General features: G+C 52.5%; 1 protein-coding gene and 1 long non-coding RNA gene across 3 annotated transcripts in view; one reads left to right on the plus strand and one right to left on the minus strand.

The window, feature by feature from the left end:
- Positions 1-1905: 1905 nt before the first annotated feature.
- The window catches only part of MFN2 (mitofusin 2), a 28274-nt gene continuing 8051 nt past the window's right edge, over positions 1906-22128 (minus strand). For both annotated transcript variants that reach the window (XM_082381374.1, XM_082381375.1), the window contains 16 exons: positions 19505-19640; positions 16295-16457; positions 15481-15605; positions 14653-14761; positions 14431-14538; positions 12868-13021; positions 12633-12700; positions 12370-12491; positions 10516-10642; positions 9991-10095; positions 9612-9714; positions 8581-8801; positions 7842-7997; positions 6203-6399; positions 5227-5361; positions 1906-4003 (listed from right to left, as the gene is read on the minus strand). In XM_082381374.1, coding sequence (XP_082237500.1) covers positions 3934-4003; positions 5227-5361; positions 6203-6399; positions 7842-7997; positions 8581-8801; positions 9612-9714; positions 9991-10095; positions 10516-10642; positions 12370-12491; positions 12633-12700; positions 12868-13021; positions 14431-14538; positions 14653-14761; positions 15481-15605; positions 16295-16457; positions 19505-19640 — 2099 coding nt within the window. In that variant the 3' untranslated portion in view covers positions 1906-3933. The remainder of the gene's footprint in view (positions 4004-5226; positions 5362-6202; positions 6400-7841; positions 7998-8580; positions 8802-9611; positions 9715-9990; positions 10096-10515; positions 10643-12369; positions 12492-12632; positions 12701-12867; positions 13022-14430; positions 14539-14652; positions 14762-15480; positions 15606-16294; positions 16458-19504; positions 19641-22128) is intronic.
- On the plus strand, positions 10649-11687 carry LOC309624521. Its single transcript, XR_014241992.1, has 2 exons — positions 10649-10791; positions 11317-11687. It is a non-coding gene; the product is annotated as an uncharacterized lncRNA (long non-coding RNA).

The following is a 22128-nucleotide window of genomic DNA, read 5'->3' on the forward strand; positions in this document are numbered from 1 at the left end:
CGACACTGTTACTGAAAGGCCCAAAATCTCAGGCTCTTGATTCCCCAGAACTCTCAGTGGGCAGATGAGGTAGTCTGAGGAACCACAGGAATGAGTCTGGCCTTGACTGGGAATAAAGAACTAGGAGGTGTTGAGTGAGGCAAAGGGGGTAGAACACCTTTTTTCAAACGACCGGTCATGACCCAGGAGTGGCTGGTGAGCAGTTTAGTGGGTTGCAAACAGCAGCTTCTTCATGAGAAAATACCTGTGTATTGCAGAAAAGGGGTAATGATTGAATTTTTTTTGGTTTCACTTGCACATATATGTGTGTACTCAATCGTGATAAGTTTCTAATAATGGGTCAGGGTAAAAAAATGTTCAAAAGCCACTGGGCTTTGGGGAATTTGGACTTGGGCTCCAATCCAGGTTCCATCACCCTCCAGCTGCTGCTGTCTGAACTAGTCCCAACCTCTCTGAGCCTCAGTTTCCACAGTGGAGTGGAAAATGTTAATTACTAAACATACAACACACTTGAAAGCCCCCTAGGTGCCATGCCTACCTATAGGAAGTTTCCAGTAGCATTTGTTACTTCTGCCCCCAGCGCTAGAGGGTTGATAAATGGTGCGACTGTGTTATCAGGACAGGATTTGTTAATTCAGCAAGTATTTACTGAGTTCTGATTCTGTGCCAGGCACTGGTCTAGACCCTGGGTGCTTACCAATGAACAAAACATGTAAAAATCTCATATTTTGCTTATGTTCTTAGAGCTTATGCTCTAGCAGGCGCAGACACAAACAATATTGCTCAGATGATGAGTAGGTAGGAGGGTACTCAGAAGGGTACTCAGAAGTGCCAGGGAACAGGGGAGAGAGGGATTTTAATAGGGAGGGGTGTGCATGGACCTCAATGAGGTGACGTCTCAGCAGACTTGGAGATAAAGGAGTTAGTCAGCTGTGGTGCATTCTGGACCACGGGCAGAGGGTCAGCCAGGCAAAGGCCGTACGGTAGAGTGTGGACAGCAGTTTCAAGGAAGAGCAAGGACCAGTGTGGCCGAAACAGAGGGAGCCGAAGAGGGAGGGGCAATCAGAGGCAGTGGATCCTGAAAGGCCACCACAAGGACTTGGGCCTCGATTCTGGGTGGGACAGGGAGCCAGAGCCGTATTTCGAGCAAAGGAGTAATACGAGCTGAGTTCTATTTCCAGCCTACGTCAAGGTCACTCTGGCTGCTGCTTTGAAACAAGTGTGAGAGGTGCCAGGGTGGGAGGAGGGGCTGAGTTAGAGGCAGTAACGTGGGTCAGAGCCGTGACTGTGAATGGAGTGGATGAAATGGTCAGGGGTGAGGTGTATTTTTAAGACAGAAACTGACAGGTTGGACGCAGCACGTGTGACAGGGGAGTCCAGGATCACGCCCCAGGTTTGTGACCTGGGAATCTGCAGGGACGAGGATGCCATCCGCTGAGGTGTGGAGGCCTCTGAAATGGATGAGCAGCGAGGCGAGTGGGCAGTGCAGAGCCCAGGGGACAGGTGTGCAGGGTCAGCGAAACGGACTAGTCATGCCCCAGCCACTGCTGAGGGCCGTTTAAAAAAAAAAAAAGAAAGAAAAGGTCACAACCAATTTCTCAGAAGGCCAACTAGGGTGAACCAGTCTGAGTCATTACTTTTTAAGTGAAAAATGAATGGTTTAGAGTTATGGCGAAATCTGTAAAGAAATCACTCTAGATTTCCTGGTTCTTAAAGATCAGTTACGCCTTTTGTTCTTCTGAGAGTATCAGATTCCTTCCAGAGTCAGGAGGAACCCACAGGCAGATTACAGTGGGAACTTCCCCTAAACGAAGTTAAGGTCATTTCAAAATACAGCCTGCAGACTTTGTCATGTCAAAGAGAGTTTGCATAGGAACAGTAAGCTGAGGAGACACACAAAACAAATGGTTTCCAACTAGGTTTTATTTTAGTGTTCAATATTATCAGCAATGATACAGGAATAATTCAGGCAAATATATCACCTTAAATACATCAGAGAAAAACCCACCATGTCAAGCACGTCTTGCACTCCAGCAAATGAACATAAAAACAGAGAACAAAGTCAGCAGCATTAAATTAAAGTGCTTTTTGCCACAGTTCTTTCAGAGTCTCGCCCTCAGTGGTGTAATTTCAATTTTACTTATTGTATAAGAAGCTCAAAATCTCATTCATTGCCCAGAGGCTACATTCAAAAAAAATTCATGTTTAGTTATTCTAAATAATAACCACCCCCCCAAAAGCACAAGATTCATTGGAATTGTGTGACACTGATTTCTCCAGACACACTGGGAGGGAACCACCATCCAGGCTGGCAAAAAGCTCAGAGCGCCCTCCCGCCGCATGGCGGCCTCGGCGAAGTCCATCACTTTGTTCCACGCACCAGGGTAGACTGAGGGTTTGAAGGACAAGCGGGCACCTGGAGAGCACGCCACCTGCGTGCCACCCACCAGTGAGCAGAGGCCACCAAGTCATTTCCCCAAAGTCGGAGGGCGGGTGGATTCAAGAGAGCAGGACAAGCCCCACCTCTCTGCCTGAGCCTCTTTCTGGGAGAGACATGCCGCTGGTTTCTAGGAAGTTCTCTGACCTGCCCTGCAAAGGCTGTCACCCGAAGGCTGTTTGCCCCAGACAGTTAACACCTTGGAGACAGGAACCTGCCCCCACTTTGACCGGTAACGATCCCCAAACTCAACAACAGGAAACACTTCTCAAAATCAACACGAGGCCCCATGTGTCAGCTGGAGGCTCTGGGATCAGGGAGGGTGGGAGGCTGGGTGCTGGGTTCCCCGCACTGTCTCTCGGCCACGTGCAGCATCGCTGGCACAGGAGACTTCATCCAGAGGTCTGGTGGCCAAGGGCAGCTTGGGCCGAGGCAGGGTGAGGGGTGGGAACATGTCTCTTATGGAACATCAAGCTAGTAGAGTGGGCTCTGAGACCCCACGAACCCCTCACAGAGCAAGGTCAGATGCAAGGTCCTGTTCTGCATCAACTCCAGATTCTCTAGCTGTCCTGGGAGGGGCCCACTCCTCTCAGCCTGCCGCCAAGGTTCCCTCCTTCCGCCATCTTTCCTTCTACTACATCCTTTAACTATCTGGACCAAACCATCTTTCATGAAAAAGAAACCAGAATAATAGGCTAAGGACCAAAACCAGAACAAGGGACAGAATGAGGAGGAGGCAAGTCTCTCCCCATCACGGCACCGGCCACCCGTGACAGCAGGGGCTTTAGGACACACCCTCCACACGCCCCTCCCCTACGCCACTCAGCGTTCCAGCTACCTCTGCACTCTCAGCCCCACCACCAAGACTGAAAGGCTGGTCTGGAAGGCTCTGCAGATGGGACGAAGAATGAAAGCCGAAGGACCAAACTGACACGTAAGCCACAACCCTCCTGGGACAGCCTTGGCCTTCCTGGAACTGTTCCCAGCGCAATCCGGGAAGAAAATGCAACCACCCCCTAAGGTGGCCTTTCTCTGCGGATGCGCTGGGGTGCGCGGTAGGCAGGTGCGCGTGGGTCAGTGTTAGCGTTGGCTGGAGGAGGGGGTGTCTGCCTGATATCCTTAAAGGCCCAACCAGGCCTTCTGCAATGCTGGCTGATCCCAAGGCCTCATCAAGCAATCAGATGATTCTCAGTCAACAGAGCCGGACAAAACAGAGAAAAGACTCGACTTCACTCCTCAGTGTCATGCTGTCCAGAGTCATCACTGAAAAAAAAAAGTCTCCTTCAGGGGTATGAGCCGGAATATCTTCCTGCAACAGCAGGCAAAGGAGGGGGAAAATAACTAGCGTCTCAGGGCTCAAAACGGTGGGAGACAGTGGGTGCTTTCATTCTCACGGTGGCGGCAACGGACGGGAGCTGCGCGTGGCCCCGGCGGGAGGCCCCTCGCGGCTGGCAGCGCTGCCCCTCCCTACGCAGGCGCCGGCTCCGGGCTGCCCACTATCTGCTGGGCTGCAGGTACTGGTGCGTGAACATGTTGAGTTCGCTGTCCAACCAACCAGCTTTATTCCTGCAGAGAAACGGTTACCTTGTAGCAGTAACAGCTGATAACAAGTAACGGCACGATGTGCCAAGGCCAAGTGCCGTTCTACCGGACACTTGACTTGTACAGACTCATTTACTCATTATCCCTCCAATAACCTCCACTTCACCGAGGAGGAAAATGAGGCCCAGAGAGGTTCAATAACTTCCTACGGTCACGCGACCAATCAGTGGTGGAAATAAAATCAGGTTTTTCTGACCCTCAAGCCCTGTGTTTGCTTCGTGCCGGGACCACGGGCAAGTCCCTGGCCTGCTGGGAACACGGTCTTCCTGCCTGTCAGCAGGAGGCTGGGCTGCTCACACGCAGCCCTTTTCAGGTTCACCCTGTCGCTGCAGGTGACGAGCAGCAGAGACACCCACCCCGAACCCACCGGCCGCTTGAGACTTCCCCGGGGATGCGCGGCGTGTCTCTAGAACACAGCTGTCCCAGGGCAGTGGGCGGGGAGGGCAAGGCCCACCGACGCCCTCTGATGCAGCTCCCTCTGTGCTGACGTCAGGGCGGGGCAGGAAGAACAGAGTCCCGTGTGCTGATGTTATCCCAGCCTGAGTGGGCCGAGGACTTCTGCAGAGCACTTTCACACGCAGCTCTGTGACTGTGTCATGAAACCTTACTCCATTTCACAGATGAAAGCAATGAGACATAGGAAAGCTCAGTGATTTGCCCAAACGAGGGTGCCAGGACCAGAAGCCAGGACTCCTGACTCCTGAGACCCATCCTCTCCCCGGCAACCTGCTGCTGGAAGCTCTGACTTTCAACAGAGACCCTACGCAGACCTGGGTTCCGATCCGGGTTCTGCCGGTCCCTGGCTACCCGGCCAGCTCCCCTGTGGACACGGATGCTGATGTGCCGCACCGTGAAATGGCGGGAGCTGGGGGCCGGGTGTAGCCCACTGTTCCCGCCCACAATAAAGGACAATCAACGTGTGGAGTGTCAGAGAGTGCTGGAGCCCAGCACGCCTGGATTCTTCTACTCCTGGCTTGACCACTTACTGTGGGATCCCAGATAAATTACTTAACCTCTCTAGGCCTCGATCCTCCATTTTATAAAGTGAAGGTGATGATACGTTCCTAAAGGGATGCTGAAGATGGGACAGCACGTGTCAAGTGCCTGAGACATTGCGGTTAAGGACGTGCCTGTGAGCTGTAACCCCAGGGACCGGACTTCCTCTGCTGCCACATGGCCAACCTCACCTGAGCAGTTTGGCTTTGCTCTGAAGCGAATCAAGAACCTCAATTTTCTTGTTCATGGCGGCAATTTCCTGCTCCAGGTTCTCCCGGGTGACATCAACTTGCTGGCACAGATGGGCAAAGGTCCCAGACAGTTCCCTGAGGGGGGAGAGTCAGGATCAACCAGGCCACGTCGGTGGTGAAGCAGCCAGCCCATCTGTCACCTGCGCCTGTCCCGGTTTGTCAGAATCGTCCCCGCCCGCTGCTGAGACCGCGGACATCACAGCCAGCACACACACGAGCATCAGCACAGGGTGAGAACCAGGAGCACAGAGCAAGACGCCCCGGCTTGGGCACAAGAGACCAGGATTCAGATCCCGGCTCTGCTGCTACAGGGGCACGGGGAGTGGCTCTTCAATTTCCTGCACTCAGTCGAGTGCAGGAGACACATGACTCCTCTTCAAATCTCAATTTCCTCATTTTGAAAAACAAGGTGCCAGTAAAAACGTCTACCTCAAAGGGCTCAGGGAGAAAATGAAGAGTTAGGTGCAAAATGCCTAGCAGAGGGCCTGCCACATAGCAATAAAAGGCAGGCAGCCAGCGCCTTCCTGACCACCACCCAGATCAAGCCATCCATTCCCACCTGCCCTAAGATACGCCATGAAGAATGGGCTGTGGCTCAGAACGTCAAAGCTACACCCACAACCCAAGCCCTTCGAGGTAACCTTTAAAAGATGGCTACAGGTAACAGCCCTCGTCTTCCCATGTCTTCCTTTCTTGGGAGACCAGAGGCCTACCTGGTCCCAGCCCAGGACGTAAGGTGTCCCTGGAGACTCCTCCCCCATCCCTAGCCTCCACGCTGGCACTGCACAGCTGAAGGCCAGAGTCAGACAGCGCTCAGGGCCCAGTGGTTTCCAGGCCAGGTTAGGAGGAAACCTAGAGGGCAGTCCTGAACCACGGGAGCCGGCACTGGCCCCTCGGGGCTGACGGGGCCACTCACTGCTGGACTTGGTGGCTGCAGTTGGAGCCGGTATAGCTGATGATGAGCTGCAGCTTCTCGCTGGCGTACTCTACAAACTGGCGCTTGAAGGCCCTCTCCTTGGCCTTGGCGGTCCAGGTCAGACGCTCGTAGACGTACAAGAGGCCATAGAGGCCAAGGGAGAGGGCGATGAGTCGCCAGCCCACAGCCTTCCACACCTGCAGAGGCACAGTGGTCAGCTGGCACAATCCCTCTGCCATCCCACCGCCCATCCTCTCAGCCAGGACTTTCCCAAGAGCCTCAAAGAGCCTTTGTGCTTCTACTCAGAACACTCCTTTCAATGTCGTCCTTGGTCTCACTGAGGCCAGAAGGGCAGGGACCATGTCTAGTTTGGAGACGAGGGAAACTTAGTGTGGGCCACACAACATGACTTGTGCAAAGGCCACCTCTGTGGTTGTGAGCACCAGAAGCACAGATCCAGGCACAGAGGAATCTTAAAGGTAAACGTTAGAGTACTCTGAAGGGACACTCCATTCTGGTGACACTGACAAGCAGAATTCTGCACATCGGTCCTCAGTAGACAGCTTCTTTTGGTCTGGTTTGTAACACTTTGGTTGGAGGCAGTGTAGTTACAGTCAAAGAGCACCGGACTTGGAGCCAGAAATCGAGGCTCTAGTGTGCAGCTCTTCCTTGGCTGTGTGACCTTGGGCAAATTTGTTTACACCTGTTTCCTCCCAAAATAGGATAATGGCCTCCACCCAATTCTCAGGGTTGTTTGGGTAAAATGAGACACTGACTGTAAAAAGGGTTACATAACCGTCAAGTGTCAGCTTCTCAGATCATGACCCTCTGCCAGGTCACCATCTGTGAAAAAAAAAACCAGAGCATGTACCGTCTACAGGCCAGGAGGGAGCGAGCCTCAGCTCCAGCCCGCCCTAGTCTTACAAGCTGAGAATGCAATTCCTGGCAGTTTTGTTACAGTTGCGTTCTGCCACCTCTCCACAACTCAAAACGACCATGACAAAGAGAACTTGCCCACATCATCAAGAAAATTCAAGGCATAAATAACTCTAGCTGCAGTGTGTCTTGGGTCACACAAGACATGGGGAGTACCCCAGTAATCAAGAAGGCAGCCTGTGATCTCAGGCCTTGGGGCAGAAAGAAAGGGCAATAAGACTGCAGCTGGAGAGACAAGGGTTCAAGGCCCAGCCTGGCCTCTTTCTGTCTCAAGCCCTTGCAAGTTTTGCTCTCGGTTTCCTCACCTACCAGTGAGAAACTCCTGGTCATACCCACCTCTCTAGAACCCAGCCAGGTTCGTCAATTTCTCAGGTCACTTCCCTACCCTACTGGCCCTACAGGGGAAAGAATATGGTCCTGGAGTCAGATGGGGTCAGAGCTCAAATCCTAGCTGTGTGTCCTTGGCAAGCCAACTGCCGATGTTCTTCTGTAAAACGGGAACCTAAATGTCACGTTAGTTAAGTGAGACTTAAATAAGTCAATGAATGTATGTTAAAGGGCTAAGGCTGCACGGCTCCTGAGATCACAGCAAAAAGTCGTCACGGATGTGAAGCGCAGGGCCGATGTGGGGACACCCACCAGACTGTGCCTCTCGGTCCCCACCCCCCTGCCCGCCCCTTCCCGAGCAGGGCTTGTCACTGACCACTCCTCCAACAACGAGAATGCCCATGGAGGTCCTGGAGGTCAGGGAGGCCAGGCCGGTGACCATGGAAACCATGAGCTCCTCCTGGGTGAGGGAGCCCTGGGGCAGTGGGGGCATGCTGGGGTTGGCCGGGGTCAGGGGCATGGGCCGCTGCACCTGCAGAGAGAAACGAGGAGGGGCTGAGAAGATACCGGCCAGTCTCTCATTCTAGGGTCCAGAACAGGGGCACGGGGAGTGGCTCTTCAATTTCCAAAAGGGAAAATGAGCTTCACATGTAGCAGAGAAGAATTTAAGCTCCTAACAGACCTGCCGGCCCAAAGGTGAGCACCGTGGGGTACCACAGAACGGGCGCAGTGGCCGCCCTGGAACGCTTCAGCACAGGTCCCCAGGTGTGGGACGTGGCCTGAGAGCAGCCCGGGCAGTAACTCCAGTGGTACAGAGATGGGGGGTTCAACATCTAAACATGAAAAATGGTGGTATGTGGACAGCTAGGTCATCTATATTTAATAGTTACATGCTCACTTTAACGTGTAATAGAAAAAAAAATGCGGCTTGAGTTTGTAATTTCACAAATATTAGTGCTTAGGATAAAGCTAGGTTGATTTGTGGCAAAAACCTGACCGTGGTGGTGGCCCACATGCCACGGCTGTGACCTCAGGGCACCCCTTTCAGAACAGTTTGTGTGCCTGGGGTGCAGACTGACCTCCCTTGATGCCCGAGGGTGCGGGACTTCGCTTGCCTGGTCGTTGTAGCCCATCAAGGCCCGGCGGCTGTTCTTGGGGCCCAGGAACCTATTCACCAGCATGGTCCACCCGAGAGAAAAATGGAACTCGATGTCCTCCTGAAAGTCGGCACACAGCTTGTCACAGTTCAGGTCGTAGCTGAGGGAGAAGCACTGCCGAGGGACCAGCAAGTCTACCTGACTCCGCACAGACACAGGAAGGAGGGGTTTCAAGCCGTCTGTCAGGAACAGAAACACAGAGAAAGCACAGCAGCTCAGCCCCGTGCCACGCCAGGGCCGGGCCTCAGAGCACTCGCTGCGGCCCAGGGCGCTGACGGTGAGGCCCGGAGATCAGGCCCGGAAGAGCGGGCCAGTGGGCGGGGGATGCAGACCAAGGCTCCACACCGGCTAACGTGCGGATTTAAGGAGGAGGCCGAACTCTCAGCCTCTGCTAGTCCCATGTGGTAACACAAGACACCCCCACGGGGACCTACCTGGTGGCGCAGTGGTTAAGACTCCACCTGCCAATGCAGGGGGCACGGGTTCAAGCCCTGCTTCGGGAAGATCCCACGTGCCGCGGAGCAAGTAAGCCCGTGAGCCACAGCTGCTGAGCCTGCACTCTAGAGCCCGTGAGCCACAACTACTGAGCCCACGTGCCACAACTACTGAAGCCCGCGCACCTAGAGCCCATGCTCCACAGCGGGAGAAGCCACGGCAATGAGGAGCACACGTACCACAGCGAGGAGTAGCCCCAGCTCGCCACAACTAGAGAAAGCCCATGCGCAGCAACAAAGACCCAACACAGCCAAAAATAAATAAATACATAAATAAATAAATTAAAAAAAAAAAAAAAAAAGGACCCCCCCCCCACTGACCCCCCAAGTCTATGTGTAGAATGAACTCATGACACATGCCCAGAACCCCAAGGTATGGAGCTGACTCATCATAAAAGGTGACAGACAAGGAAAGGCCTTTACTTCTGTAGACTGGCCTGAAACTGATCTTTGGGCAGCCCAGGGACCAGGTCGCGAGGCCCCCGCAGCACTGACCTATCATCTCCTGCTGCATGGTCTGCAGGGAGCTGGTGATGGCCGTGGAGCAGCGGTCCGACATATTTCGGCCCAGTCCTTCCTCTATATGGCGGTGCAGTTCCTGCAGCCAGAAGAGAGGCGAAGGGAAGTGGCGCCCTCTGCCAGCGGTTCCCTCTGGGGAGCCCAGGGACAGGGAAATCCGAGGCTGGTCAGCCCAGGCCCACAAGGCAACGGCGGCAGGCAGGCCGCGTGGGAGCCTGGGGCTCGTGTCCCTGGCTGAGGGGCCCTGACTCAGAGCAGCAGGGGCTGAATCGCTGTCTGCTTGGTGATTCCTTCCAGTAGCCAACAGGAAATAAGGGGAGCCCCTGCCCAGAGCACCTGCCACTTAATGACTCACATTCTTATAAACCTTGAGGACCACTGGGGAAGGGTGGAAGTCCATCTGGTACTCGTCCACCAGCACAGAGAGGCGCCGGATCTCCTCAGCCATCGCAGTGGATACCTACAGCAGAAGCAGCGTGCTGGTTAAGTGTCAAGGAGGAATGTGGTTCAATTCTGCAGCACCAGGAGAGAGTCTAACAGACTCTAACACACTGGATATCTTTCCCCTCACCCATGCAGTGTCCTCAGCTGATCTACGGAATTAAAGTTTTTGAGGTAGAGGGGATATGAGAGACTGGCTGACCAAACACCCCTGTAAGATATGGAGGAGGAGGCCCAGAGGAGGGGGGACTTGCCCAGGGTCACACGATAGAAGAGCAAACCCAGGGAGGCGCCACGTTCTTGAATCAGGGCCACGACTTCCTCCTGGAAGGCTGAGGAGCCCCCAAGTAATAGGATGTCTGCGTTTTCACTTTTCTAGCTCCCCAGCCTCTACTCGGAGTCCAAATCTCCCCAGTGTGCTTCCTCTCCCACTTCTCACCTGCCTCTCAACTTCCTCCGTAATCTGCTTAATTCGCAGTTTGTAGTCTTGCGCCAAGAGCTCCAGCTGCTTGTCAATAAATTTCAGCCGCTCCTGCCGCTCTTCTCGCATTTCCAGGCAGTAAACCCTGAAAGAAAGAGCTCTGGTTACGCGACGCAGGTCCCCACGTGACTAAGCAGAGAAGCAAGAGGGGACGCGGGGAAGCCTGTGTGGGCCCCAGTGGCGATCCTGGCGGTTCCATGCACGTCCCCGGAGGCCTGCTCTTCCCCTTCCCAGGTATGAGGGAGAGACGGCGCCGACAACTCACTCAAGTTTTCCAAATTTGGAAGACGTGGTGGTGACAGACAGGGGAGGGCGCTTTCAGGGGCTTTAGAACAAGTTCTGCCAATTAATATAGAAAAAAATCACTAGTATAATCAAGAAAAAGAAAAAAGAGGTACTACGCTACCCAGAAGCCTGGCCAAATTCCCCAAGTCTGAATTACTGATGGGGTCAGGGAAATGGGAGTTCCAGCATACACTGCTGGTGGGACCTCGGATGGGTTCAGATGTTTCAGAAAGCCACAAGTAAAACTGGGTAAAACTGAAATGCATATACCCTAAGAGGAAACGTTCCACCTCCAGGAATTAATGCTAGAAAGACACCTGCAGATGTGCACAAGCGGACACACAGACTGGCATCCACTGCAGCAGGGTTTGCAATAGCAAAATAATGAAATCTAAAAATCAATCTACAGGAAAAGGAGGTACATTCACAGTGGACTACTCTATAGCAGCTAATAGTCCTAAACTCCATCTACAGGTACCAACAAGGACAAAGGGTGAAAACGATGCTGAGTGGAAAGAGAAGCCAGGTGCAGCATGATCCTGTATCTGTGCATTTAAAGCACTTGCAGAGCAACATTATGTATTCTTCAGAACTTACATAAAAAGTACTGCTTAATGAATGACAGGACTACACACCAAATTCATGATTGCAGTTGCCTCTGAGGAGTGGGCAGAGGGACACTGGGACAGGGGCTCAAGAATCAAAGGGTATTCAACATTTTTTTCTGTGTTGTTGTTGTGGGTTTTTTTTAACATCTTTATTGGAGTATAATTGCTTTACGATGTGTTAGTTTATGCTGTATGTCTTTTATTTTAACTTAAAAATAAAGCAAATATTGTCAATTCTGTGCAATGGAAGCACGGTTTATTCTCTGTATATCTTTCCTATATTTTAATTTCTCCAAAAAAAGGGTATTTTTAAGAAGTATGCCCTGGGGCTTCCCTGGTGGCGCAGTGGTTGAGAATCTGCCTGCCAATGCAGGGGACACGGGTTCGAGCCCTGGTCTGGGAAGATCCCACATGCCGCGGAGCAACTAGGCCCGTGAGCCACAACTACTGAGCCTGCGCGTCTGGAGCCTGTGCTCCGCAACAAGAGAGGCCGCGATAGTGAGAGGCCCGTGCACCGCGATGAAGAGTGGCCCCCGCTTGCCACAACTAGAGAAAGCCCTCGCACAGAAACGAAGACCCAACATAGCCATAAATAAATAAATAAATAAATAAAAATTTAAACAATAAACAAAAAAAAGAAGTATGTCCTGCTTCAGGCTCTGAGAACGGCTGCAGCGCTCGGCGCAGCGCTGGGCCAAGGCCGCCAACGCGGGCTTGTGGGGAACCTCACTGCACAGGCCAGGTGGGATGGACAGACGCCCCACGGCCTCCTCACCAGGCTGCTCCTCGTGGCTCGAACGGGGCCTGGAGGGAACCCTGAGGCTCTGATCTGGCGGCCAGGCTCTGGCCCTGGGCCGGGTCCAGGCAGGGGTGAGGCGGTCACTGCCACGCTCCCTCCTGTCACCTCCGGGGCTCTTACCGCTGCTCCTGCGCCGCGATGTGCAGAGAGTCCATGATGAGGCGAACAGCCTCCGCGATCTGCTTGGCCCGGACCGTGTGCTGCTCAAACTTGGTCTTCACAGCCGACTGGGATATGCACTCCTGGAACAGACAAGAGGCGCAGAGGGAGGCAGAGGCCACCGGCCAAGGGCCAGGCTCCGGCATCCACTGCCAGGGACACAGCTGGAAAGGGCCGGGGAGGCACAGAATCGCCAGACACCAGGATCAAAGGCTTGTGCTCACCTCAAATCTCCTCTCAAAATTCTGAAACTCAAGCATCCTCACTTGAAAGCCTTCTGCAAGAGCGCCCCCTAGGAGAATTGCACCACATTAGTCCAGAAATAACTCGCAGTCGAGAGCTTCTCACTCAGGGCTCTTCTCACCACCTCGTTCTCAGAACTGTTTCTACTGGCTGACTTAGTATGAGACCCAACGACTCAAATGTTAGGGAAAAGCAAGAAGCTGGTTCCATCGTCACCTCCTTCGGGCATGCCCTGGGCCTTCTGGATCCTGGCGTTGAGCACCTCCTTGGCAGACACAAAGAAGATGCGGTCTCCAGCCTGGCCTCGATCCACCACAGCCAGCTCGTCCACCAGGAAGCTGGTACAGCGCTCCATGTGCTGCCGCCGTACCTGGAGCCCAAGCAGACGGGCGTTACGTGAGCAGGCAGGGTGCGGGTGGGCCCCTCCTGATGGAGCCCGCGGCCCCCAACTGTTTCTTTTCTAAAACACAGATAATCTGTTCACACAGCTCAGGGTTCAAAAGGTACAAACACACATGCAGCGACCATCTCCCACCATCTGTCCTCCAGCCACCAGGCTCCCCAGAACCCAGGTCACAGGGGTTCCCTGGGGTACAGCCTGTCAAAGACAGCTGGTGCATCAACAAGCTGAAATGCTTACACGTGCCCCAAATTGCCTTGTTAGAGCCTACAGAGTGTCTCACTTTGGCGCCCCAGAAGGAAAGGAACCTGGGTGGGGGGGGATTGGTCAAGAAACCTACACCTGGACTCTGTACTGACAAGCTGAGTCTTCCCTGGGCCTCGTTTATTACATGAGTGGCCGCACCCCAAAATCCCTCCTAGCTCTGAAGCCCTAGGGTTCTACTGCTGGAACTTAAAAGTGATGACAGCCTCTTGCGGACACCTGCCACGTGCCAGGCCTTTTCTCAAAGTTAACAGATTTCATCCTCTCAACAACTCTATCTATTATATCCAACTCACAGGTGAGGATTTACTGGAGGGGTTAGGGAATTCACCAGTCACACTGCCCAGCGTCAGCCTGCTGACTACGTGCTTTATCATCACCCCATATCACCTGTTACTCCTTTTTCCTTCATTTCACGCATAAAAAGTAAAGCATTCTGAGCTGTCAGTAAGAACCAATTATTCTTCACTCCTCTTTTAAGCTTCTTTCCTGGATGTCTTTCTAAAGCTAAGCCTGTTCTATAATGATTAATTCTTTATGAACTAAAGAGAGCAAGCAAGGGTGCAGCAGCTAATGTGGTAGGGACGTTTCTCAGACCGGGAAGAAAGCCTTTTGAAGAGTAGAGGGGTCCGGGAAAGCGAATGGGAGAAGTGAAGGGTTTGCGTTTTGTTGCTGCTGTTGTTTTTTTTTGCCGCACCACGCAGCAGGCAGGATCTTAGTTCCCGGACCAGGGACTGAACCCGTGCTCCCTGCAGTGGAAGCACGGATTCTTAACCACTGGATCTCCAGGAAAGTCCCAAAGAGTTGTTTTTGTTTCTTCGTTTTGTTTTTGTTTGGTTTTGTTTTTGCCACACTGCACGGCTTGTGGGATCTTAGTTCCCTGACCAGGGATTGAACCTGGGACCTCAGCAGTGAAAGCACTAAGTCCTAACCACTGGACCGCCAGGGAACTCCCACGAAGGGGTATTTTTAAAGCCATCAGCGACCCCAAGGAACACCCGGGACTTCTCTGGTGCTGAAATTCATTCAGGGATGTGGCCTGGGAGAGCATAAAGAGGGACTGGGTAGACACATGGGGTGGCATTCCCCAAACTGCTGGGTAAAGAGGCACCCACCTCCTCCATGTACTCAGGCTCCGAGGCGGACGCGTCCCAGCGGTTGTTCAGGATGAAGATGTTAGGGCGGGACAAGCGCTCGCTCACCTTGTGGAAGAACTGCTTTTCCTGGAAGGGGGGGGAAAGACCTCAGTGGGGGAGGAGCCGTGCCAGCCGAGGCCCTGCCAGCCCGCCCCCCCAGCTGGGTCCTCGGAGTGGGGGAAAAGGCGGAAGAGGGGTTACCGTCTGCATCAGGGTGGACTCTGAGTTGGCCACCAGCACGAACACATCAGCATCCAGGCAAAACTTGTCAATCCAGCTATCCAGCTCTGTGGTGACATCGATGCCAGGGCTAGAGGTGACAAGGATAAACTGTCACCAGACACACAGACCATGGGCCCCATTCTTCCTGCTCTGAACAGACCTGAGGCAGCCAGGCAAAGGAGGAGAAAGCTACAGAAGGGAGAGAAATTGGGCCTGGCCCTTATTGGAGGGATTTTTACTTTTCATCTCGTATCCTTCCAGACTGTCTGAAAATGTGGTTTTTGCCATACGCACCTATCACCTTTATAAAAACCTAATGATCTGAATTTTACTTTGGGGGTATACAATTAAGGTGAAGTTCTGTATTTATGTGAGTCTGGCAAGCACCCTAGCATTGCATTTCTTGGTATAGTTACAGCCTGTCCACAAAGCAGGAGCAAAGTGTCCCTTTGAGAAAAATAAAATACAACATGGACCTCACCACCACAAGCTCCACCCCCCGCCCCCAATAAACACACTAGTGTTGGGTTGAGGCTGAGAACCTTCCCAACTTTTGAGCACCTCCCTATCCCTCTTTACAGACCATCACTGGGACATCTTCAGGGCCCTGACACCTGCCCAGGGATACAGTAACCAGACCCTGGAGGAAATCCAAGAGGCAGGAAGATTTGGTTGAGCCAGTCTGAAAAGCAATATACTTAAGCAGAGCAACAACAGGACCTAGGGGATCCTGGCCTGGATGATCCAGAAATGGAAAGCTGGTGCCCTCCCAGCTTGGACCTCCTGGGGAGGCACCTTCCCTCTTACCTGTCCATTAGCACAAGGTCATCCTTGAGAAGCGGACACTTGGAGTTGGGCCACATCACACTCACCAGGCTGCCGGCATGCAGCTGCTCGTCCTGGTGAAGGGCGTGGGCCAGCTGGTTCACAGTCTGATGGGGGAGAAGGGAAAGAAAGATCAGGGCCGAGGAAGAGCCTCCAGCCTGGAGATTTCCAGTGCCATGTGGCCATAGCACGACGGCCTGAGACTGCTGCCTGATCTGCTACCCCTTTTTCTTTCATTTCACACATAAAAAAGTCAAGAGCTGGGAGCTGTCAATAAGAACCAACTATTCTTCACTCCTCTTTTGAGTTTCTTTCTTGGATGTTGTCCTAAAGCAGAGGGTTTTCTGCATTAATTAATTCTTTATGAACCAAAATGAGCATCTGGCCCCAACCAAGAATGCAGCTGGCTCTCAGAAAGATGAAAACACGCAAGCCCCGAGCTGACGTGTCAGAATCACAGAGCAAATGCAGGGATCGCTCTCTGGCAACACGCCAAAGAACAAGGCACATATGCTCTTCATCACAAAGAGAAAAGGCCTGCCCAGCAATTCACAAGGACTGTGAATCCGGACTTCAGGCGCTCCGGGTTTCAGACCCTCCCTGAAGCTCTCGCAATTCCCAAGCAGCCAGGCTAGGACAGGGCCCCCCCAGACTCCACCGCAGTGGAGGGCACTGCCTTCTCCTTAGAGCTTCCAGTGGTCCTGGCACAGTGGATGCGCTGGCTGGTCTAAGCCCGGATTTAACCCACCAGCATGCCCAGGGAGGGCTGAAAGCCGGGCCGGCGCTGCTCCCTCACCTTGACATTCCTCTTCTCCTCTGAGCCCTCCGTGAGGAGGAAGGCCTCGTGGCCATCTGTGCCCTCCACCCGCAGGAAGCAGTTGGTGGTGTGGCCGATCCCGGAGGGCAGCACTTTGTCCCAGAGCATGGCATTGATCACAGTGCTCTTCCCGTTGCTCGTCCTACGAGGAAATCCTGGCTGTCAGTGAAGCTACCGCTATCTGCGTCTCAGGCTGTCACTAAGAAGTTACGGCCTGCAAGTCCAAAGTCTTGTCCTCCACAGTGATGCGGCATGTGCCCAGACAGGCAGAGAGGGCTCTCTGTGTTTATGAAAATGCTGGACAAACACCCGTGACCCGTGCTGTGATGTGCTCCTGGTTCATCACGGCAAACCAGGCTACAAGGGGCTCCCTCGGTGTGGCGCCGGCACGCAGACGCTCTCTGCCCTCAAGAGAGCCCACCACCGAGCTTGAGGCTCTCAGCATCACTCTGGAGACCACCTGTCTGACTCCGAGGGATAACCCACCCCTCCTCTTCTACTTGGAACCACTCACTCACCCCCAGGGTGGCTTCCTCAGTCTGAGTGACCTCAGCTGAATGACCCCAAAGTCCCTGGTTTTCTACAAAAGGCCAATTTTGCTGCTCTTCTCCCATCACGCTCCTCCCAAACATGAAGCCCCGCCTGTCAGTCCCAGCTGATAAGGGCCGGCTACAGGGCAGATTACTGTAGCATTCCTGCCCGTCACGCCCCTTTCCGACATTCTGGTTCTTGAAAACAGCTCTACTCTGCAGACTCATCTCTCCAGCTCACCAAAGCCAGGGCCACAGCTCTGAGGGGAGGACGCAAAATGACAGCCCGGAGGTCTGAGGGCCACCCCTGAGGTGATCAGGGGCAGGGGTGGCAGAGTGCCAGTTCCTCAGGCTGCCACTGTGCGCACAGCATCCACCCGTCTGGGTGTCTTTTTTTTTCCTGTATTGGGCTTTACTTTTTTTAAAGGTGCTGTGGTATAACAAGAAATATGTTTGGTCTTTGTCCCTAGTTCCTGGCACAGAGCTCCTAAAACCCTTGGAATTTCCTGAGTGGTAGGAGTGCCTTTAGTTACTCATAAGGAGCCCCTGTTGAGCACACCTGTTTATGCTGGTGAGGTGACTGAGGTGGGGCCCCCAGGCAGCCTCAGGATGGGCTGGTCACCAGAAAGACCAAGTGATAAGAGGGTTGGGACTTTCAGCCCCACCCACTGACCTCCAGGAAAAGGAAGGAGGGCGCTGTGGATTAAGCTCCATAAAATCTCTTGAACAATGAGAACTGATGAGCTTCAGGGTGGAAGGCAGTGCACCTCAGTTCCACAGGGACAGAAGCTCCTGTGCTCAGGACCCTCCCAGACCTCACCCTGTGTACCTCTTCACCTGTATCCCTTACAGTACCCCATTATTTATATACTAACCAGTAAATGTAAGTAAATGTTTCCCTGAGCTCTGTGAGCCGCTCTAGCAAATTAAGAGGAGGAGGTCGTGGGAACCTCTGATCTGTAGCCAGTGGGTCAGACGCCCAGGTTTCCGAATGGCACCTGAAGCGGGGGCGTCTTGAGGGACCGGGCTCTTAACCTGGGGGGTCTGCCGCCACCTCCAGGCAGCGCGTCAGAACTGAGTTCACTGTGTAGGCCACCCTGTCAGTGTCCACCGAGAACTGGAGAAGTCCTTGGTACTGTAGCAAACATTCCAGAGGTGCCTACCAGACCTCAAAGTGTAACAAGAAGGATATCTGAGGGCTAAAAATATAAAGCATTTAGAAGAAAACATAGGGGAAAAGCCTCATGACACTGGGTTTGGCAATTTCTTAGATATGACATCAAAAGTATAGGCAAAAAAGTATACATAAATTGGACTATATCAAAATGAAATATTTCTGTGCATCACAGGACACAGTTAACAGAGTGAAAAGGCGACCTATAGAATGAGAGAAAATATTTCCAAATCATATGTCTGGTAAGGAATTAAATCCAGAACTCTTACAACTCAAAAACAAAAAACAAAAAAACCACACCAAAACGACATAAAAAAAACCCCCAAACAACCCAATTTAAAAGTGGGCAAAGGACTTGAATAGACATTTCTCCAAGGAAGATATACAAATGGCCAACTAACACATGAAAAGATGCTCAACATCACTAATCACTAGGGAAATGCGAATCGAAACTACAGGAGATACTACCTCACATGCATTAGAACAGCTACTATCAAAAAAACAGAAAACAAGTATTGGGAGGATATGGAAAAACTGGAACCCTTGTGCACTGCTGGTAGGAATTAAAATGGTGCAGTCACTATGGAAAACAATATGGTGGGCAGTTCCTCAAAAAATTAAAAACAGGGGACTTCCCTGGCAGTCCAGTGGTTAGGACTCTGAGCTTCCACTGCAGGGGGCACAGGTTGGCACGGGTCCAATCCCTGGTCAGGGAACTAAGATCCCGCATGCCGTGCAGCGCGGCCAAAAAAAAAATTTTTTTTAAACAGAATGATCATATGGTCCAGCAATTCCACCTCTGGGTATATTCCCAAAAGAATTGAAAGCAGGGTCTCAAACAGATATTTGTACACCCACGTTCATAGCAGCATTATTCACAATAGCCAAAAAGTGGAAGCAACAAGTGTCCATCATGGATGAATGGATAAACACGATATGGTATACACATACAATGGAATATTGCTCAGCCTTAAAAAGGAAGGTATTCTGACAAATGCTGCCACATGGATGATTCTAGAGGACATTATGCTGAGTGAAAGAAGCCAGTCACAAAAAGACAAATACTGTGTGATCCCAGTTACCTGAGGCACCTCGAGTAGTCAGACTCATAGAGACAGGAAGGAGAATGGTGGTTGCCAGGGGGGTGGGGAGAGGGGAACGGGAGTTGTTACTTAATGGGCAGAGTTTCAATTTTCCAAGGGGAGGAAGTTCTGGAGATGGATGGTGGTGATGGTTGTACAACAATGTGAATGTATTTAACAAAACTGAACCATACACTTAAGAATGGTTACGATGGTAAATTTTACGTTATGTGTATTTAACCACAGTTAAAAATAAAGAAATAAGCAGGAGAGCACTGAACTCTGAAGCATGCCAGCTGCTTCTCTGCCTTGGGGCCCTCAGGCTGCGATCCCACACAAAGTGCCTGCCTCCCTGCCTGCCCCCAGCTGGGAAGAAAGAAGGTATGAGGGCTTTGAGACTCACCGGCCAAAAAAAGCCACTTTCATGTGCCGCCGGGCCAGCACCTCGCTGATGCCCCTCACTTTGGACAGGTAACCTCTGACGTCCAGAACCTGTTCTTCTGTCGTAACAGGGTCCAGTTCCGCATTCCTGTAGGTGTCTGGAGGTGGAGATTGAAAATGGCTCACCCCACGGTCAGAGTTCCACAGTCACAAGTCTGGAAGGCAGAGTCCACCACCACGGCTCCCTGCTCCTCCCTACTGTGGGCCGCAGTGCAGTTAAGAACACGGCTTCGGGGACTTCCCTGGCGGTCCAGTGGTTAAGACTCCAAGCTTCCACTGCAGGGGTTGTGGGTTCAATCCTTGGTGGGAGGACTAAGATCCCGCAGGCCGCGCAGCCAAAAAAAAAAGGAACACAGCTTGGGAGCAAGACTGCCTGGGTTCCAGTGCAAGAAGTGCTGGCTCTTACCTCTTCCTGACTCTTTGTGACCCCAGGCAAATGAACCTTCCTGGTCTTAGTTTCCTCACCCTTAAAACACAGATAACAACAGTACCTACTTCATGTGACTAGTGAAAGGATTAAATGGATTAAAACACAAAATCGCTAAGAATGGGGGCCGGTACCTAAGTTGTATGTTTTTTACTTAACAAATACTTACCAAGTTCTCACTATATGCCAGACACTGTTCTGATCACTTTTCTTTTTTTTTTTTTTAATTTTAATTTTATTTATTTTTGGCTGTGTTGGGTCTTCGTTGCTGCGTGCAGGCTTTCTCTAGTTGCAGCGAGCGGGGGCTACTCTGTTGTGGTGCACAGGCTTCTCATTGTAGTGGCTTCTCTTGTTGCAGAGCATGAGCTCTAGGCAAGCTGGCTTCAGTAGTTGTGGCACACGGGCTTCAGTAGTTGTGGCTCGTGGGCTCTACAGCGTGGGCTCAGTAGTTGTGGCTCAGGGGCTTAGTTGCTCCGCGGCATGCAGGCTTTTCCTGGATCAGGGCTCGAACCTGTGTCCGCTGTATCGGCAGGCGGGTTCTTAACCACTGCGCCACCAGGGAAGTCCCTGATCACTTTTCATATACGGCCTCATTTAATCCACGGCATGTACCCATCAGAGTTAGCAGATGGCAGAGCCGGGATTGGGACCGGGTCCCTGTGCACCTTCACGAGGCCCTGCCTGTTCTGGCCCCGCTCACTGCTCCAGCCAGGTCTTGGGCACCCGCTGCCTCACGTGCTGCCTCACCACATCCCCACACTCGCCACTGCTCTGGGCTTTGCTCAGTGCTTCCCCATGCCCCTCCCCCCACTCTGAAGAACTAATGCACCGCCTCGGGGTGCTCTGGCTCTTTCCCACTTAGCCTGCCCTGACCACCCCTGAGTCAGGTCCCCTTGTTTATGCTCCCACAGCACCCTGTACTTCTCCTATCTTAGCCCTTATCTAACCACAGGGTAACCGCCTAGCTCACCTGTCTGCACCACCTACCACGTGAGGTCCAAGCTGTCTGATCCCAGCACCCAGTGCTCAGCAGGTGCACAATGTTCGCTAAGCAAACAGATACTAGGATCACTGCATTGCTTCTTCCCAGGGCCCTTGACAGGCAGATGGATAACATACTATGACAGATGGGAGCAACTGAGCAAGATCCTGACCCCATCCCATCTAGTACTTACACGAGGAAGGTCTTGAGCTGGCTGGACAGCAGACGGGTGTTTGCCCCTCAGCACACTCTTGCTGCAATGGACTAAATGTTTATGTGCCCCCATGTGATGACGGTATGATGGTACAGCTGACCCTTGAACAACACGGGGGTTAGGGCGCCGACTCTCCACACAGTCAAAACTCAGCATGTAATTTAGTCAGCCCTCCGTATCCACGGTTCTGCATCCACAGATTCACCCATGGATTCTGTACTACTATAGTATTTGCTATTGAAAACAATCCACATATAAGTGGATCCGCGCAGTTCAAACTCATGTTATTCGAGAGTCAACTGTATATAGAGATGGAGACCCCATGCCTGGGATTAGTGCCCTTACAAAAGAGATCCAAAGAGCTAGCCAGCCACTCCTGCCATGTGGTTACATGTGATGATACAGAGAAAAGACAGCAGTCTAGGAAGCTGGCCCTCACCAGACACCAAATCTGCCGGTACCTTGATCTTGGGCTTCCCAGCCTCCCGAACTGTGAGAAATAAATTTTTGTTGTTTACAAGCCACCCAGTCTATGGTATTTCTGTTACAGCCTCCCAAACAGACTAAGGCACTTGTGAACCACTGGGCTGATAGGCCCCAGCACTGAGAGCACTCCCACAGCATCCAGAACACGACAGGTGCATTTCAGAGATGCCCAGCGAGCTTCCCCTGCAGTTGTTGCCACGAAAGGAAGTGAGCAAACCAACAAGACCTCCCCCATCCGCTGGCCACCCCCTACTCAGACCCATCAACATTCTTCCCTTATGTGGGCACCTGGGTGTGGCCTTTGGAATGCGCCCCGGAGGAAGCTGGCTCTTAAGCCTGTGGCTACATTTAAAAGAAATAGGCAGTAGGCCAACAAGTTCTTGTTACCTGCCCTTTAGAGAACAGTCCCAAGGCAGTAGCCATCCCCTTCCCTAGCCAGGACAACCCCAAATACATCTCAGGATCACTCCAGCGCTT

Source organism: Balaenoptera borealis, assembly GCF_965194805.1.
Source record: "Balaenoptera borealis genome assembly, chromosome: 1".
NCBI lineage: Eukaryota > Metazoa > Chordata > Mammalia > Artiodactyla > Balaenopteridae > Balaenoptera > Balaenoptera borealis.